The following is a 19,654-nucleotide window of genomic DNA, read 5'->3' on the forward strand; positions in this document are numbered from 1 at the left end:
TTTCTCATATTGTCCTCAGGACATTCAGCCCTCATTTATCTAATCATTTAAGCACATTTCATAAATAGAGATCTGGTCATTTGTGGGGTTGACTGTACAGAATAAAACCTCAGAAATGAATATTAGAAAAAAAAGAAAGAAAGAAATGGGTCACATGTGTGGATTGTGGGTTATATATTTGCAACATACAATAGAAGAGGGAAGAAAAGTAATCAAAGAATTAATGAGCATCTACTGACACAATGCAACTGCAAAGCAACCTGTTAAAATGACATGTTAACAGCACACACAGGATATTTTAGAGATTTATAAATATATTTATATGATTTGCAATCATGAGTATACAACATTACTCTCAACCAGACACCAGTTTTCAGCCCCTGAAACAGAGTAAGTGCATATGACCGGTGGTAAAGAAATCTCCCAAAACAAAATCATATATCAGTGTAGAATCTCTTAATGCAAACAATATCATGCTGTCTAAATCTATGTAATCATTGTTGCTGTACACAAGGATATAATACAAATTAATCATAACAAATATGACGTGAATACTGACAATCAGAAAAATTTGGGTCATTTTCATGTTGGATGAGAACCTGAGACAAGTTGTGTATTGATGCCAACGTATAATTCCCTCAAATGCATTACGAGCTTTTCCATTTACCTTCAACGAAAATAACCCTCACCGGAAGGGAAGGAAATGAAGTGATGTGTTGTAAATGGGCCATATGATGTTTACATAGGCCCACAATGATATCTAAAATGACTCAGGCATTCTTTAAAAAAAAATGGTAACAGCACACACACGATATTTTAAAGAGATTTATAAATATATTTATATGATTTGCAATCATGAGTATACAACATTACTCTCAACCAGACACCAGTTTTCAGCCCCTGAAACAGAGTAAGTGCATATGACCGGTGGTAAAGAAATCTCCCAAAACAAAATCATATATCAGTGTAGAATCTCTTAATGCAAACAATATCATGCTGTCTAAATCTATGTAATCATTGTTGCTGTACACAAGGATATAATACAAATTAATCATAACAAATATGACGTGAATACTGACAATCAGAAAAATTTGGGTCATTTTCATGTTGGATGAGAACCTGAGACAAGTTGTGTATTGATGCCAACGTATAATTCCCTCAAATGCATTACGAGCTTTTCCATTTACCTTCAACGAAAATAACCCTCACCGGAAGGGAAGGAAATGAAGTGATGTGTTGTAAATGGGCCATATGATGTTTACATAGGCCCACAATGATATCTAAAATGACTCAGGCATTCTTTAAAAAAAAATGGAGGGGAATAAAACACCCAAACCTCTCACTTGAAAATCATACAGTAATGCTACACATCTACTAACAAAAAGCAAAACACAATGTCAGGATTGTTCGTCTACTTATGCTTGATGTTCATGATGGCATCGTGGAAATCCTTTGCAGGTCCTGATTTAAATACTCCACATTTGCAGTTTTTTTGTTGTTCTTTTTCTTCATTTTGATATCCTTGGAATGAGATAAGTGTACAATTATTATCTTATCTTACATGAACTGAAGCACTTTACATGATTGCAAAAAGTGGCGTATAATCATATCAACCCAAGGTGGATAGAAATCATGTTCCAAAAGCATATCATAACATGATTATATACAAACTTTGTCTAAATAAGATCATAACAGCAATGTTTAGTGCAGCTGATGTTTATGTAGCAAGCTTTGAAACTGAAGACATGATTTGACCTACACCCCTTGTTATATTGCATTTCCACTACTATATAATCTTCTTTCAATATTAATCTCCTGCGCTCCAACCATAAAGATTTATTAGCATGAAACATCTGCAATTAGCATCTTTCAATCAGAATAACACAGCAACATGTACAAATTAAAAACAGTTCTGAGTGCATCATGCGGAAGTCCTGTGGCTTCAAAAATTGCAACATGTATGTACAGAGATAGTCTTTAGAAAACTGATTTTGTGCATGTGTGAATGGGAATGTTTGAGTACATATGTACTGTATATGAGAATGGGTTTTGGTGCAGGTAGCATTCCTTCTGAATCCTTCACAACATCGCAAAGGTTCAGTTGTAGAAAAACCTCGATATATATATATATATATATATATATATATATATGGCGCGCAAGTACGTCCCTTAAAAGTACGCCAGAGCAAAAAAAAAAAAGTATATTTTCCACTTGGCAACATGAAAAAATTGTGAAGGGGCAAAAAAACCCATTGACGTCTCAGGCCTAATTCACGTAATACAGCCAGTAGATCAAGTTGAAAAGAGAGAAAACTGAGGGAAATATTATCCGTGACCATCGATCGATGGCGTTCACGTCTGTGAGGTCAGGGATTTTTATTTTGAGCTGGGAGGAGCGTCTGCGTAGCCGTGGTTTCTTGGACTGTGCGTTCCTGTCCATGCTGTGGCGGCCCTCAGGCCGTGCTGCGCTCTGTTTACGATACTGGATCCCTGAGTTATCGAACACCATTGAAGTGGAGTTACGAGCCTCGCTGACGCTGGTGGTGATCTCGTTCCCAGCCACCTCATTGTGGATCTCCAGGGTGGTCAGAAGGATATTTCCCTGGGAATCCACCTGCAAGCAGAGACAATCCTGGTTACTCCATAAATCCTACTGTATTATATTTGATACACAAATTTCTAAGGCCATGATCAATACTTGTCAGGCTTTAAAGGGTTAAATAATTTGAACAGAACAAACAGTCACATTAAAAGGAAGTTATTCTATAAAGCCCTAAAAAAACGTTATAAAAGCAAGTCTATTTTTTTCTAAGGGAAAAGGAAGCGTTTTTTTTTAAAAGTGGGGTTTTGAAGAATGAAGAGTGGTTAGTTAGACAAGTTACAATGGAGGTGAGCGCCTCGTGTTCTTTGCACAAAAGTAAAAGACAACTAGCTTTATATGGCCATATTTTAATAACAGTATTGTCATTTGAATAAGATTCTTCAGTTACATTATATAACCACAACATGGAATACTCACAAGGAATAATAATAATGGTATATGTGTAAAGCACTGCCATAGACACATGCCCCAGACATTAATTACTGCTGAAGTGCTGGGCTCTCCAGTATAGCATACAGAACTGAACAGCACTCATTTTACAATCAAACATCAACATGCTAATGCATCATTGTAGCAAAAATATGATAACGAGATGCTCTAAACAAGCCACAATTTCAAAAAGTAATATTCATTATAATTAGGTTGTACAATTGTAATCTCAAATCATATTTAGGTTATAAATGGCTGTTTTGTTAATGAGCTGAATCGGGACTACTGTAAAAAAAAAAAAAAAGAGCAAGTTGCGCAAGTTGGTAACCTCACAAGGATCATATTAGAAAGTAGAAGTTTTCATCTATAAGGTGTAGGTTTGAAATTGTAATGTAACCTAGACAATGTAGGAGCCCTAAAAAAAGCAATATATTTGTCATAATCTTATTTAATCAATAAAAAGAAGTTTGTTTATTATATGGTGCTCACACGGAAGACAATTCATGTGGATTAATTAAAATAACAGTATGAAACAAGGGGAAAAAATGCTGAATGATAGAAGTAATTGCTATTTTACTGAAAAACAAGTTCAGGTTATTTCACAAGAGGAGGTCCCTCAGTGAGATTAATTGTTTATTTACTGTTACCTCAGAGTCTCTGCAGTAATAAATAATTCAGAAATACATTTTTGCAAAAATATCATTACAGCTCAAGCACACGTTGTAATCTTGAACAGTGTTTGTGATGGGGTGAATGAGAGAACAGCAATAGAACATGAGTATAGTATATCATTGTGCTGAGATGATGTGCACTGAACCAGAATGTTCAACTGAATGAAAAATATCACAAGTGGATTTCTGGTTCTTGTTGAACTTTCAACTAGACCAGAAGTCACACTATTACGTATGAATAAGGAAGATAAACAAAGACACAAAAGCAAGATGGCACAAAAGAACTTCAGTGGTTTTCAACTGGTTTTGAATCAGGACCCAGATTTACATTGGGTATCAAGCAATGACCAAAAAATGTAATGTAAAATCAAACATCACAATTTATTGGCATTACATGAACTGCATTAGCAAAATTCAAAATAAGATAAATCCAAATTTGATATGATAGAATAGTACAAAAAATACATTTAAGTTCCAATTTAAGATTTTCTTTTTTAATTTTGATTGTTTCATGCATACAGTAAGAAGACAGATCTATATCTAATCTGACTATCTTCTACCAAATGATTAAAACCATTGAATACTCAAGTCTTGGATATTAACAAGATGGGAAGCATTTTCTAACTTTTAATACACCTATTTTTCCTTGCTGTGAGAACAAACATACAACCCACCAGTTGAGAAACACTGTCATGCAGTAAATGAGAGGAAAACTGTTGCTAGGAGGATTTCAGAAGGAAGCATACAAATGTTGACAAAACAGTCAGCAATACACACACTCACCCCTCGTGAGTGATGGTGGCCTTGTACCTGATTGGACTGTTTAACAGATGATGGCTTGCAGTTGCCTCCCTCCTGAACAGACTGGTCAGAAAAACACAAACAAGAGTTTGTTCTTCATCTGCTTTTAACCTAAAAAAAATCTCAACTTGAGTCTGGAATTTGTCGTGTGATTAAAAGAAAAAATGACACATTTCGGGATGTTGTTGTTGCATAACTATTCACATGCAAATGACAGTGGCCATATTTCTAACACAACATTCCAGGAGTAAACATGCATGAGGAATATTGACTTTCATCATTAGGAGATGTCTTAAACTTAATAAAGTGAAAAAAGTGCAGCATTTTCCAGGTCTCAAAACTGTACCGAAGAGCAGCATGGAAGCAGCTTATAGCTTAGCAAAAATGTCGCTTAATTTGATCATATTCACTCTATGTCTTAACCAGACACTATGTGAGAAGATTCCAGCAACAAGCAATTTGTCGAATCACAAATCAATCAATAATCAATCACAAATCAATCACAAGAGCATGTGGGCGGGTTCTCTGCAAGCGCACTGCACTTGCAACAAAATGGATGAGTATATAATTTAATTTATAAATATTAAAATATTTTAACATTATTAAATATACATACTAAATGCTTGATACAATCTTTGTTATGGAATACAGTTGTTTGTTCGTGTTTCCTTTATTTTCTAGATCTGAGGTAAATTATCCACTGTCTTTTTCAGCATGGCTATAAAGGTCATGCAAAATGACATTCAAAGATATTTTAGATACTTTTATCATTAAATAAAGCACTTGAGATTATCATTGTCATTGTCTGTATGTTGTTCTTCCAGAAATCGTTTCTAAAATAGAATCCTGTCATGCGTCACATCATGTCTGGTTAGGACATGTTTTTGGTTCATGGTTTATATTTAATTTGATCAGTTATAGACCAGTGTTGTACAGTACTACCACAAATTGTCCAGAGCATTTTGAAGGCTACAAATATTTATTTATTTTAATTTTGCCATGTTTTCAGCTAATGATGTTGCATTGTTACTTAATTCTGTAGAACAGCAAGAATTTCAATGTTTTTTAATTGCAACATTTTCATAAACTTCATTACCGTTACTTAGAAACTTCACATTTGTTTTTTTTCCTCTTCTTCGCTCATCCTATTGTATCATATCCCCCAGAGCTATCATAAAACAAACTTTTACCAAAAAAAAACCTAAAAATCTAATACGCTCAAGCTCAATTCTTTAGCACACAATACAGTCATTCTCCAAACTGGCATTGCAATAGATAATAATGACTTTTACCTTGTTGCCGTCGTACTTGTTGCGGTCGTTATTGGCTTTCTCAGCTTTCTCAGCCAACTTTTTCTGCATCTGAGGCCCTCGTCCAAAGAAAATGTAGTTGACAAAAGCATATTCCAGCAGAGCCAAGAACACAAAGACGAAGCAGCCCATCAAATACATGTCTATGGCTTTGACATAGGGGATCTTGGGAAGTGTTTCTCTCAGGTGGGTGTTGATGGTGGTCATGGTCAGCACAGTGGTAATACCTGTATGGGAACATTTTTATTTATTAATAATATTTAAATACATTTAATAGTTCAGCAAAAATAAAAAAAAAAGATTTTTTTTGATAATGTTGCTGAAAAAATAACAGCATACGAGTTAGAAACACCACAAAGGTTAGGAAATAATGACATAATTTTCATTTTCGAGTGAGCTAACCATTGCAACCTATGGGCTATGAAGTACATGCAAACTTTAAGGTTTACACAGTCAGTCTCAGTACAACCAAGTGTAACTAATATGAAAGTACAAGCTTATGGAAGGCAGAACACATTGACACTGAAATTTGAGGGAAGGACTCAGCCTTCTCATTTGCGTTCTCAAACGAGCGCCCTCATTTCACACCTCTGTTCCAACGCCCACCATGAATCTGGACTCTGAGAGTGGGTGCTACAGATTGAGTGCTGTCACAATGTTTAAAATGCCAGATCCGAGCCCTGCTTAGCAAACGGAATTACACAACCACAACACTGTCAAATCTAGCTATGAATAATCCACTTATGATGGCAGAAGCCTGGTTAACTTCATAATTGATTGCAATACTGTCACGGGTGCACTGCTGAGCGGACTGAGGAACAAGGAACGGAGAGAGACGAGGAGTACATTAATCCAAATGGGTTTAATTAACACAAAGGAACACTCACGCTATACATGACATGAACATAGACATGACATGAACAATACCGGACCCTGGAGCACACACAGGGAACACTATTTATACACACAGGAGGAGGGGATGACGAGACACACCTGGGAGCAATGAAACATCAACACCTGGGACAAATGAACTTAATCAGGACAGGAACAGGAAACTAACCAAATATTGGCATAGGAAGGCACATGGGGAGCAAGACACACACAAAACAAAGTCTGACATAACGCCCCCCTCCGGAAGGCGTGTCCTCACGCCATATAACATCCAATGGGGAGGGGGGGGGAGGAAGGCACATGGGGAGCAAGACACACACAAAACACGGAACAAAGTCTGACAAATACCAAATAAAATGCTGTTTTATCCCTTAACTGACAGTTTCACAACCTCTAATTGCCACTACAAAGCCACAACACTGCACCCTTTTGTATAATTTGCATTATGTGAGCACTGACCTAATTAGCTGATTATATTGGATTCATTTGTACCGTGGCCAGATCTGAGAAATTGAGAATAACATACAGGGTATAAAACAGCATGACTGATCAGCTTGGCCATAGCTGAAGAGAACAGCCCAGCACTGTTGTTGTTGTTTTTTTCCTTGAGTGTCTTCTTCCATCTCCCCAAAGCTTTCCCAAACGCTATTCATATTTAATAGAATGTCTTATATTATAGATTATATTATATAAATAGAAAAGTCAATAGCATTTTTCTATTTTCTATGTATTTTATTGATTCTATGCTGTGATACTCTATTCTGTTTATTGTGTGAGTCAATCCTGAGTCAGTATCACTGTGAGTTCAAAGAGGAGCAATACTCCAACTGCTCAAACACCCACTCGGATATGTACAAACACACACACACACACACACACACAGAAGAGAACACAAATATACTGTTCAAACTTCCACTCCATTATCTCCATTTTCCATTATTCATGTGTGGTGATTTTTGGGAAATTATGGTTATAGATAAGGTAAGAGGAAGAGACCCTCTGACTGACATATAAAGCAACCTCCCACAATTCATACAGTTTTTAAGCACTTAAAAAGACTATACCTCAATAATAGACTGGTGGCATTAAAAAGGATGTCATTCCATATTGTTTGTAGAGAAGCATAGCAGAAATATTTGACATTGTGTCTAAGAAAATTTGACTGTACTAAGTGCCACAATGTCTATATATTTTTGTAAGATTTGATGCCACTAACTTGACAAAATTTGGCAAATCCAGTGATTATGTTATTGTCAAAAGTGCTTTTATCAACCAAGTAACTTGTAAATATGACTTTCATAAGGCACGATTAAAAAAAAACCTCCATGCCTTCACTCCCACGACTTGTGTGAAGTCAGCCAATCAGATTGGAGCTTGCCAGATTGAGAAAGTGCTTTCCAGTTTTGTGAGCAATATGCATCAGTCAGATGGTCAGCGAACAGACTGTGGGCAGTCTGAGGACGTTGCCGTCTGAGAGTGAGACTAGTTGTGACATATCTTGATGTAACTTATCACTGCTTTCAAGGAGATTTCCTTAATGTCATAACAAAAATCAGTGTCTACGTGCAAACAATGTCAAAAACATATTTGAGGTTAAAAACAGTTTATTTTTTGAAAAAAGTATTTTAGTCCATGCAAATAAAGTTAGATATTTTTTGAACCCCAATGTTCATCAAAATATATTTGTTTGTGTTCTGTAAAAGAAAGTAACTCTTTGGCTGATGACAGCACTTTCATTTTTAGGTGAACTATCCCTTTAACACGACCCTATGTGTCACGTCTGCTCTGCATATTTAGTAGTTCTAGCTTTCTGCAAATCTCATTTTCAGATTAGACATAAATCTGCTTTACGAACGCCGGCTCCCGGTTAACACTGCCACTCAAATCACTGTGTATGTTGCTGACTCTGCTGTAGCTGTGGTGGGACATAACTGTGAATATGCCTGACTGGAGCAAGAAATGAAACTGTCAATATTTCTGTTGCCCTGCAAAGGACCGACCTCTTTTGCAACAAACACAGCAAGACTCCATCATAGCTGAGCTAATTTCTCAAACAAACTGCCAACTTCCTCTCCAAACCACATTGCAAAACTACAAGGAAGTGATGAGCGACTATGACAAGCCTGATCTTAGCTTAGAACTCAATCACTAAAGTTACAGACCGTTACTTTGGGTTTTTCCTCTAATTAAAGTGTAATTAGTACAGGGCAGTGTTCTTTACAGGGGATCTTGTCTCCATCACATTCACACTCCCTAAGGAATGCTGTTACCTCGTTAACGAGAAAAGGGTCTCGTCGACTGACTTCAAAGCAGCCATGTCCTAGTTTCGACTCGATGAGCAGCAGCACATTAACATTTAAAGTTACATTAAACACAATTCCTGGAATTACAATCCAGGCACTTTTCAAGCAAGACTCTGACTGCCCAGAACATCTCAAACTGTGGATTTTAAAAGTATGTACATGCTTTTCTTATTTTCTATTGTCTCCTGACTATTTAAATGGCTTTAATAATTTAGCATTAACCCTAATGCTGCAGAGAACAGGTTTTCCACTGAATAAAGTGATTTTTGTACAGAATTTTTAAGTGAACATCTTTTACGTTCACATACATTATGCATATTCTTTAACAGTGTTTTTAATTAAAAAATGTTATTGCACTGGGTATAAATTAGCACTATGAATCAAGTAAAGAGATGCAATAACTTTTGTCTGCTGACTTTATACAGTCTAAATGCACATTTTCATCTAAACTATTTAAAAAAAAAATAAGGTTCTGCTTTCTTGCCTTATAAATTAGGTGAATGTTATAACTATACAAAACTGACTGTACTTAAACAGTAATATTGTGACATAATATTACAAATTAAAATAACTGTTTTCTATTTTAATATATTTTAAAATGCAACTTATTCCTGTGATGGCAAAGCTGAATTTTCAGCAGCCTACAGTCTTCAGTGTCACATTTTTTTGTGACAAATAGAAAGTTCAGATTTACTTGAAATAGAAATGAATGTAACAACGTAAATTTCCTTACTGTCACTTTTGGTCAATTGAATGCAAGAAAAGAAAAAAAAAACTACTGACCCATAACTTTTAACGTTGCATGAATAAAGTATATATTATATTACACATTTATCTAATTTATAGTCATTGTTTTATATGTAATTTTACAAAGCAATATTTAACCTTAGTGTTGTTGCAGATTGGTTAAGAATCACTGGTCTTTAGAATCAATGACCCATCTGTCATAAATTTATGTAATCTCACAGAATTAACTTTACATACCACCATCCAATGTTCTAGAAAAAGGTGAGCTGTCACAGAACTGCACAAAATAGTCAACTAAAATTAGCATGTCTAGCCTCTTAGACCTTTTATTCACAAGCTTTATTACTGGAGTTGAATATTAGAATGCAGAATACAATTTAACAACCAGAGACCAATGAAAATGGTCGGCACTTCACTCCCACAGTGCGTTCCCCAGAGTGAGAGAGGACATGTGTGGGCAGATGGATGCCTGTCCTAGCTTACATAAACTCAAAAGCAGAATTCTGGTGTGAAGAAGAGGGCTGTACATGGAGCACACTGCATTGATTTGTGCATGACCAGGTCACAGCAAGGGAGGATCAAACTCAGCTCTGCACAGAGTTCAGCGCAGAGAAGTTACCTAACCAGAACAAACATCTACCTTCACACAGACCTGTCTGCAGTGAATAGTGTGGGATGTCGTTCTTTTGAGTTAGACTTTTGAAAGTGAAATGCACAACATTGGCAAGCTCTCGAGATCTCTTTCGGACTGTTTTCAGGCACTTTGACCAGATGCATTTAGTTAAAGTTCCTTTAAAGAAATAGTTCACCCAAAAATGAAAACTTTGTCTTTATATTACTTACCTTCATGTAATTCCAAACCTGTACAGTACGGCGTCTACTGTACAAAACAAAAGGCAAATTTTTGAAGGTCACCCATTTCAATATGATGAAAGGGAAGATGGTCAATATCCAAAATGACAAAAAGTACAATTAATGTATTATAAAAAGTGGTTAAAATGATTTGTGTCCTATATTTCAGATCTTCTAAAGCTACATGTTGTTTTAAATAAGAACTTGCATGGTTAAATAAAAGTTAATGATAGCTTTGTGTGAGGAACAGACAAAAATAACACAATATTCACTGAAAATCTTGACATCTGTCCTGGAAGAAGTAGCAACTCATAAAGGAATTGTTCAATAAATGTGTTGATCCAGTGCACAAAACCTTTCTTAATGCTGATTTGTTCAAGAATCTGACTTCATCACACAAAGCTATAGTATGATTTCAGAAGACAATTGATATTTTGTGGTGCTTTTTTTTTTTATTCTTGAAAGCGTCGGTCCCCATTCATTTTAATTACATTGAAAAAGATAAACCAGTACATTACATAAAAATGTCTGCTTTTGTGATCAAAGAAAGAAGAGGTTTCATATACTGTAGGTTTGGAATGACATTGGGGTGATTAAATTATGAAGAAGTGACTCAATCATAAAAAGGGGACCTTTTAATATTAGAATGGAGCCAGACACAATGCAAGTTTGCGAAAGAAAGAAAGAAAGAAAGAAAGCTTAATAGATATTTGGCAATTGGTAATTTTAACGAGATTAGGAATGTACATTAAAATAAAATCGAATGATTTTGATTTTATGTCAATTTCACTGCTTCCAGTATTTAATATGCAGTGCTGGACTACAAATATAACTCACCATATGCTCTGCTTTAGTCATTAGCCAGTCTTGAGATCTTATGATAACCTCCCCTGAAAATCTATATGCCTGACCACATCAGCAAAACAATCGGAAGACATCAATGAAACATCATCTACATCATTTGATATGTTTGCTTCTTGCATCATTTGATAACTTCTTTTCTGAAATGAATGAAGTCCTTAAGTGTGCTGCAGTAATACAGTGCGAGATATAGGACTGGGGCCGGGCCGGATGTGGCTGCAGAGAATAGATGGAGTCAGTGAGCAGTGGGAGGCGGCGAGACAGAGGCATTTAAGGCAGAGATTCATCTGTGCTAACTTATTCCTGTGATGGCAAAGCTGAATTTTCAGCAGCCTACAGTCTTCAGTGTCACATTTTTTTGTGACAAATAGAAAGTTCAGATTTACTTGAAATAGAAATGAATGTAACAACGTAAATTTCCTTACTGTCACTTTTGGTCAATTGAATGCAAGAAAAGAAAAAAAAAACTACTGACCCATAACTTTTAACGTTGCATGAATAAAGTATATATTATATTACACATTTATCTAATTTATAGTCATTGTTTTATATGTAATTTTACAAAGCAATATTTAACCTTAGTGTTGTTGCAGATTGGTTAAGAATCACTGGTCTTTAGAATCAATGACCCATCTGTCATAAATTTATGTAATCTCACAGAATTAACTTTACATACCACCATCCAATGTTCTAGAAAAAGGTGAGCTGTCACAGAACTGCACAAAATAGTCAACTAAAATTAGCATGTCTAGCCTCTTAGACCTTTTATTCACAAGCTTTATTACTGGAGTTGAATATTAGAATGCAGAATACAATTTAACAACCAGAGACCAATGAAAATGGTCGGCACTTCACTCCCACAGTGCGTTCCCCAGAGTGAGAGAGGACATGTGTGGGCAGATGGATGCCTGTCCTAGCTTACATAAACTCAAAAGCAGAATTCTGGTGTGAAGAAGAGGGCTGTACATGGAGCACACTGCATTGATTTGTGCATGACCAGGTCACAGCAAGGGAGGATCAAACTCAGCTCTGCACAGAGTTCAGCGCAGAGAAGTTACCTAACCAGAACAAACATCTACCTTCACACAGACCTGTCTGCAGTGAATAGTGTGGGATGTCGTTCTTTTGAGTTAGACTTTTGAAAGTGAAATGCACAACATTGGCAAGCTCTCGAGATCTCTTTCGGACTGTTTTCAGGCACTTTGACCAGATGCATTTAGTTAAAGTTCCTTTAAAGAAATAGTTCACCCAAAAATGAAAACTTTGTCTTTATATTACTTACCTTCATGTAATTCCAAACCTGTACAGTACGGCGTCTACTGTACAAAACAAAAGGCAAATTTTTGAAGGTCACCCATTTCAATATGATGAAAGGGAAGATGGTCAATTTCCAAAATGACAAAAAATACAATGAATGTATTATAAAAGTGGTTAAAATGATTTGTCACATGTTTAATTTAGTGACTTGCCTGGTTAAATAAAGGTTAATGAAGCTTTGTGTGAAGAACAGACCAAAATAATACAATATTCACTAATAATCTTGACATCTGTCCTGGAAGAAGCAGCAACTCATAAATGAATTGTTCTCTTGAGTCCAGTCTGTTGAATAAATCGGTTGATCCAGTGCACAAAACCTTTCTGAAAGATTTTTCAAGAATCACATAAAGCAATAATATGATTTCAGAAGACTATCTGCTTTGGTGTTCCAAAAAAGAACAGGTTTCATACAAGTTTGGAATGACATTGGATTGAGCAATTAACGACAGAATTTTCATGTTTTAGTCAACTATTCCTTTGAACAATAAGTAACTCAGCGGCCATCTTGGTAACATTTTTAGGCAGTTATTTTCTATGTACAGTACATATGTCCATGTGAAACAGGATATTAAAAAAAAATACTGCAGGAGGGGACTTTATTGAATGGGAGCCAAAAAGTGGCTGTTTAATATTTAAGTGGAGCCAGACACAATACAAATTTGCTAAAATTATAATAAATAAATAATGCCTAAATAGATATTTGGCAATTGGTAATTTTAATGACACTTAAAAAAAATCTATTGATTTCGGTTTCATGTCGACTTCACTGCTCCCAATATTTCACATGCAGTGCTGGACTACAAATATAACTCAAAAATGCTCTGCTTTAATCATTAGCCAGTCTTAAGATCTTATATTAATCTCCCCTGAAAATCTACACGCCTGACCACATCAGCAAAACAATCGGAAGGCATCAATGAAACATCATCTACATCATTCGATATGTTTGCTTCTTGCATAATTTGATAACTTCCTTTCTGAAATGAATCAAGTCCTTAAGTGTGCTGCAGTAATGCAGTGCGAGATACAGGGCCGGGGCCAGGCCGGATGTGGCTGCAGAGAATAGATGGAGTCAGCGAGCAGTGGGAGGCGGCGAGACAGAGGCATTTAAGGCAGAGATTCATCTGTGCTGCAGCATGCCTTGGGATTGAAATGGAAGTTAAATGTAATTGTTTTCTAGCTGCATTGATCCCTTTGTTTTCATTTGGCTACCTGGCTGTGGGAGGACAGCAGAAACAGACAGAAAAAGAGGAATAGAAACAGAGAGAGAGAGAGTAAGAAAATAGATAGATGGGGGTGGGGGCCTTGTAATGATGCATAGAGGCAGGTGAGATGGGTGGTATATGTGTGGGGGACCCAGGAGACTCCTTCCTCCTAGTGTAAAGTGTTCTCTTTTCTATGCTTAACATGCTTAATGAGGACAATTTCCCTAAAGAAGGCCCATATCCAACATATCACATCCATCTCAAAGAGTGGGTGCATGAACAAACACACTCTCGCAACACATTAAACATGTGATTAAAAAAATATTGTACTGCGCTCTGTGATCTATGTCTGTGATTTAAAAATGCTCAGATGATAATATTGTACATGCACTGAGGTCTCTTCAGCAGAAGCTTGTGTAAATCTGAGCTCATACGCTCTGAGTTTGCTGTCCACAAAGGCAGTGAGTAGGCTGGAGGCAGTGAGACTGAAATTTAGTTTAAAAGCCGCTCGCAGTAGCTCTGTTTCACAACCAAGAAAGCTGCCTTGCTGTCAACTGTCTAAATAGGCAGGCGCCTCCTAGGCAGCATCCTGACTGAAATGGAACAAGCTGCTCATAATTTAAACCAGTTCAACTACACAGTAGCTTTGCATATAAACGTAGTTACTACAGGCGAATAATAAAAAATAGTCAACTACATTTAAAGTTGTTTTAATAGTGGAGCAAATTATAATTATGTAAGCTATTATTAAATGAAACCAGATATACAACGTTCATAATTTGTGGTAAGATTTTTAAGGTTTTTGAAAGACGTCTCTCCTGCAGCATTTATTTGATAAAAAAATACATTAATATTGTTAAAATATTATTACAATTTAAAATAATGTTTTCTATATTAATATATTTTAAAACTTAATTTATTTCTGTGATGACAAAGCTGAATTTTCAGCAGTCATTACTCCAGTCTTCAGAAATCACATGATCCTTCAGACATCATTCTAATATGCTGATAAAAGTAAGCAATAAATAAAAAAAGAAATAAGTGAATAAAGTATTATTTTCTTTAAAAAATTGTACTAAGCCCAAACTTTGGAATGGTAGTGTGTGTATACAATTTAACATATAAAAAGGGATATTACTACATTGTAAGTATTACAATATTATTTTGTGTTTCAGTGCAAAAATCATGTAAAAATGTAACACAAGCATTTTAAATGGGTCAATAAAAATGTGTAAACAAACTAAATCACTAAAATGAATCAGATTTTAAACAGTGTACAGTTTAGGTATTTTACAATTCAGGAATATTTATTTTCTCAGTTCGCTCGGCAGCAAATCTGGATTTTTTTTGTGTGTAAAAAGTAGCTTGTTGCTGGAGATGCAACACTGTTTTTGTGAACTGTCTCTCTATTGAAGAATGTAGTAAGTTAGCCTCACATATACATTGTAAAAAATAATTTTTGCAAAATTATTTAAGTATGTTTTAAGGAAATATTTCAATTTATCTAGGAATTTCACATTTCATTCAATATGTTACTTTTCATTGCTTTGCAACTGTTTGTCAAATTTTCTAGCAATTTCTGACTGAAATTGTTTTCAGTGTAGCACTCCTTGTATAAAAATACATGACACACACAAATATTACATACTATATAAATGCAAACAGTAAATTTTGATTATATTGAGATTTTTGCCTTCCTTAGTATTTAGGCAGCATTTGGAACCACCTTCACAATGGGAGTGTGCCTTAAAAGGCTGTTTATGCTGGTTTTGAAACAGAGCTTTTGTGTCCTGCTACTCACTGCAGCTGGAGAGGTTCTGTAGCCTTTCGGGGCAAACTGAGTCACTCCTCATTCTGGAATAACAACATCAGAGCAGAGACACACTGAGAACAGTCTCTCTCTCTCTGCGAGCAGTCGCTGTAGTGTGTCAAAAGCAATGGGTTTGTGGCTACCTGGGTCTACCCGGTTTCTTGTTAAATGATGCATGCGCCCCTACAACATCTGTCTGTGTATGTGTCTGAGTGTATGTGTCTGAGTGTATATGTGTGTGTCAGTGTTTGTCTGGAGGCAAGATCCAAGAAAAAGTAAACCAAAGAGAGGGTGAGGACTCCTGGCGTGCGTACAGAAAAAGTTGCAATTCAAACAGAATACCGAATTTTGGCATTCTAGTAATTGGAACATCCAACAATGCACTGTTAAATAAAGCATGCACTTCCACAGCGGAAACGACAGATGACATACATCCTGTCAGCTGTATACAGGACATCCTAATGAATAAATAGCATACCTAATGCCACTCTGGCTGCTGAGGCATCATAGTTGATCCAGAAGGAGACCCAGGACAGGATGGTGATCAGGATTGAGGGCATGTAGGTCTGCAGGATGAAGTAGCCAATGTTTCTTTTTAGCTTGAAGCTCAAAGATAGTCGAGGATAGGCACCTGTTAAAGAGATAAGAAAGACAGATAAAGAATATGAAAGAGAAAGAGAAGCAAAGACTGCGAGGAAAAGAAGTAAAACAGGGAGACACGAGAGAGGAAAAAGACGGATATTTATTTCAAAAAGTCTTTGGAGAAACTCTTTACATTTTACATCAGTAGCACTGGCAGCACGGGTAGCTTTTGTTGCTATGGCAACTGGCAAGCGTGGACAAAAAAATCGGTGATTTGTTGTAGCTTAGCCTTGAGCACAAACACCAGTGTGAAAGGAGACAAGAAAAGAGAATGAAATAGTGAGTAAACATTAAATGTTAAAGCCCCCTATGAAATCAAAACGAGACTTTTATGGCTTGTAGTGCATGTCTATTAGTTCTGCAGCCATTTATTCGATAGAACACTTCTAAGAGTTGAAAAAAATAATACAAATACATAATACAAATTTAAAATGCACAGGAAATTGGACCAAAAACTTACTCAATGTGCACTACAGAGATTTTTCAATAATATGCTACTACTGCAGATTAATATCCTCTCCAAACTTCCTTTTTGAAATGGAAATATGTCAACACAGTATAGTGTCAGAAATTCACTTTTCTATTTAAGAGCAATATTCACCCCATGAAATTAATCCTAATTTGCATTTTTATTTTTATGAGGGCAAATTAATTCTAACTACATATCTAATGTACTGTCATTTTTTGTCAAACACTTTTATATTCAATTTGATTCATACTTCGAATAGTGAAATGATGAAATTAATCCTAATTTGCATTTTTATTTTTATGAGGGCAAATGAATTCTAACTACATACCTAATGTAGTCATTTTATGTCAAACACTTTTATATATCAATTTGATTCATACTTCGAATATGTCAGATCAATTACATAGAGACACAAATTCACTGTTACTCAAAAAAAAAAAAATTACAATCAACAACAACAACAACAGAAAACTCCTTACTCATATTTTGAGTACTTTTATTGTATTAGGTGACATTTTTGGCCCAGGAACCAAGACAGACCTGGAAAATGTGCTTGTAAAGAGATTTATTTAAAGGGACAGTTCACCCAAATATTCTGTCATTAATTACTCACCCTCATGTCGTTCCAAACCTGTAAGACCTTCATTCATCCTCAGAACACAAAATAGGATATTTTTTTATGAAATCCGAGAGCTTTCTGACCCTCCATAGATAGCAACGCAACTGACACGTTCAAGGCCCAGAAAGGTAGTAAGGACATCGTTAAAATAGTCCATGTGACATCAGTGGTTCAACTGTAATGTTATGAAGCTATGAGAATACATTTTGCGTGCAAAGAAAACAAAAACAATGACTTTATTCAACAATTTCTTCTCTTCAGTGTCAGTCTTTGAGGCACATTCACAACAGTACCACGACGCATGTGTGTGATGCTGCCGACGCTGGAGCTGGCGTTCTGATGTAGATGCATACATTGTGGTACTGTCGTGAATAGTGCGTCAAAGACTGACACTGAAGTTTATTTATTTTCTTTGCGCAAAAAAAGTATTCTCGTAGCTTCATAAAATGAACCACCGATGTCACATGGACTATTCTATTGATGTCCTTACTACTTGTCTTGAACGTGTCAGTTACGTTGCTGTCTATGCAGGGTCAGAAAGCTCTCGGATTTCATCAAAAAATATCTTAATTTGTGTTCTGAAGATGAACGAAGGTCTTACAGGTTTGGAACAACATGAGAGGGAGTAATTAATGACAGAATTTTCATTTTTGGGTAAACTATTTCTTTAAGGTTTGTCCACATTTACCACTGTTTGATGAATTTTTGAAGACAAAATGCAGTCATTTCAATAGGAACCCACACAATTAGGAATTTTGTATGGAGGTGAAAAATTTAGCAGTGTAAAAGTTGGTCGTGCGAAAGCTCACAGAAAGCTGCTTTGTTTGAAAGTGACTTCTGTGTGAACTGTGATTAGAAATGTTGCTACACTGTTGACACTATTGACAAAAGCCAATAGAAATTTCACTAATGTGACCTTTAGGGTTAGGGGTTTGAGGGGTTAAAGGTAAATTGTTCAACCCTGTTCAACTCATTAATCCAAAGAACAGAAATTAATTTAAACACATTTTGCCTTATAAAACCAATATGATGCAAAAATACACAAGTGATCTGACACCGAACCATGCAGCTTATGTGATGAGAAATCTCTGCTTAGTTATTTATGGAGGTGAAAAAAACAACAACTAACAAGCATTCAGCCTAGATATACATACACACCCAAACATGCACACAACCTATGAACAAAATCACACATCCTACACACATAACACAACCTACAGATGCACATTATGCAACCTGTACACACATCACAGTCTATAAAAACATGCTACGTAACCTATGTGATGAACTTAAGCTACCTACACATACTTCAGACTAATTACTTGTACCTTACAAAAACCTTCCCACACAAATCACGTAAAATACGTACAGACACACACATCTACGTAACTCTCCCCTCATCTTCTATTGGTCAGAGAAACAGATAGTCCCACCCCTAAACTCACAGCATTGGTTGAGTTAATGTTGCTGTGTTGGGTTGGTCAAGGGGTCAAGGTTTGGCTGGCTAGCCTGGGTCAGTTAGCATCTGCTGGTAGGTGATGAAGCTTCTACACACAATTTGGACCCAAATATGGATGTCAAATCTCTATTGACAGCCATTAAAAACAGTCATGAACTCTGACAACATTTTTTCCTCTTCTAGAAAAACCTTATCATGGCATCAACAGTACAGTCACATCCTCCTCAATCAAAACCCTCACGATTCCCATAATCCTGTTCACTATGTGCAGAAGATAGCCAGTCTCTTTCTATGTGTCATTAATTCAGGATGGGGAATAATCATTACAGCGCTGCCTCTATGAATGCCTTAGTTTTAGAAGAGAATAATTTATGCAGTGGGTCTTCTACCTCATGAATATGTGATGGTTTGTATCAAGTGGCTGTTTTTGCTCTTCTCTGACTCCATCTCTCACTTTCTCCCCCCTTCCATCTCTGCTCTTCTCTTTAGAAGCTTGAGGAAATAGAGTGGTAATTGCTCCTCCATTATTACTGGTCTGTTCTTCCATGAGGAAGAAAGATGCACATGCCCCAATTAGGCAGCTTTCAAATAAGTGGTACATGGGAATACCATTCTCGTGAGGGTGAAGCCAGAAAACAGGACTACCAGAAAAACATTACCAAAAAA

General features: G+C 36.1%; 1 protein-coding gene across 3 annotated transcripts in view; it reads right to left on the reverse strand.

Annotated features, from left to right (window-relative positions):
- Window positions 1-819: 819 nt before the first annotated feature.
- LOC107673538 (gamma-aminobutyric acid receptor subunit beta-3) overlaps window positions 820-19,654 on the reverse strand; it is a 76,843-nt gene continuing 58,008 nt past the window's right edge. For 2 of the 3 annotated variants that reach the window (XM_016467158.1, XM_016467156.1), the window contains 4 exons: window positions 16,278-16,430; window positions 5,796-6,040; window positions 4,486-4,566; window positions 820-2,614 (listed from right to left, as the gene is read on the reverse strand). In XM_016467158.1, coding sequence (XP_016322644.1) covers window positions 2,267-2,614; window positions 4,486-4,566; window positions 5,796-6,040; window positions 16,278-16,430 — 827 coding nt within the window. In that variant the 3' untranslated portion in view covers window positions 820-2,266. The remainder of the gene's footprint in view (window positions 2,615-4,485; window positions 4,567-5,795; window positions 6,041-16,277; window positions 16,431-19,654) is intronic. The other variant, XM_016467157.1, reaches the window with a different exon arrangement.

Source organism: Sinocyclocheilus anshuiensis, unplaced genomic scaffold (assembly GCF_001515605.1).
Source record: "Sinocyclocheilus anshuiensis isolate Anshui unplaced genomic scaffold, SAMN03320099.WGS_v1.1 scaffold44, whole genome shotgun sequence".
Lineage (NCBI taxonomy): Eukaryota > Metazoa > Chordata > Actinopteri > Cypriniformes > Cyprinidae > Sinocyclocheilus > Sinocyclocheilus anshuiensis.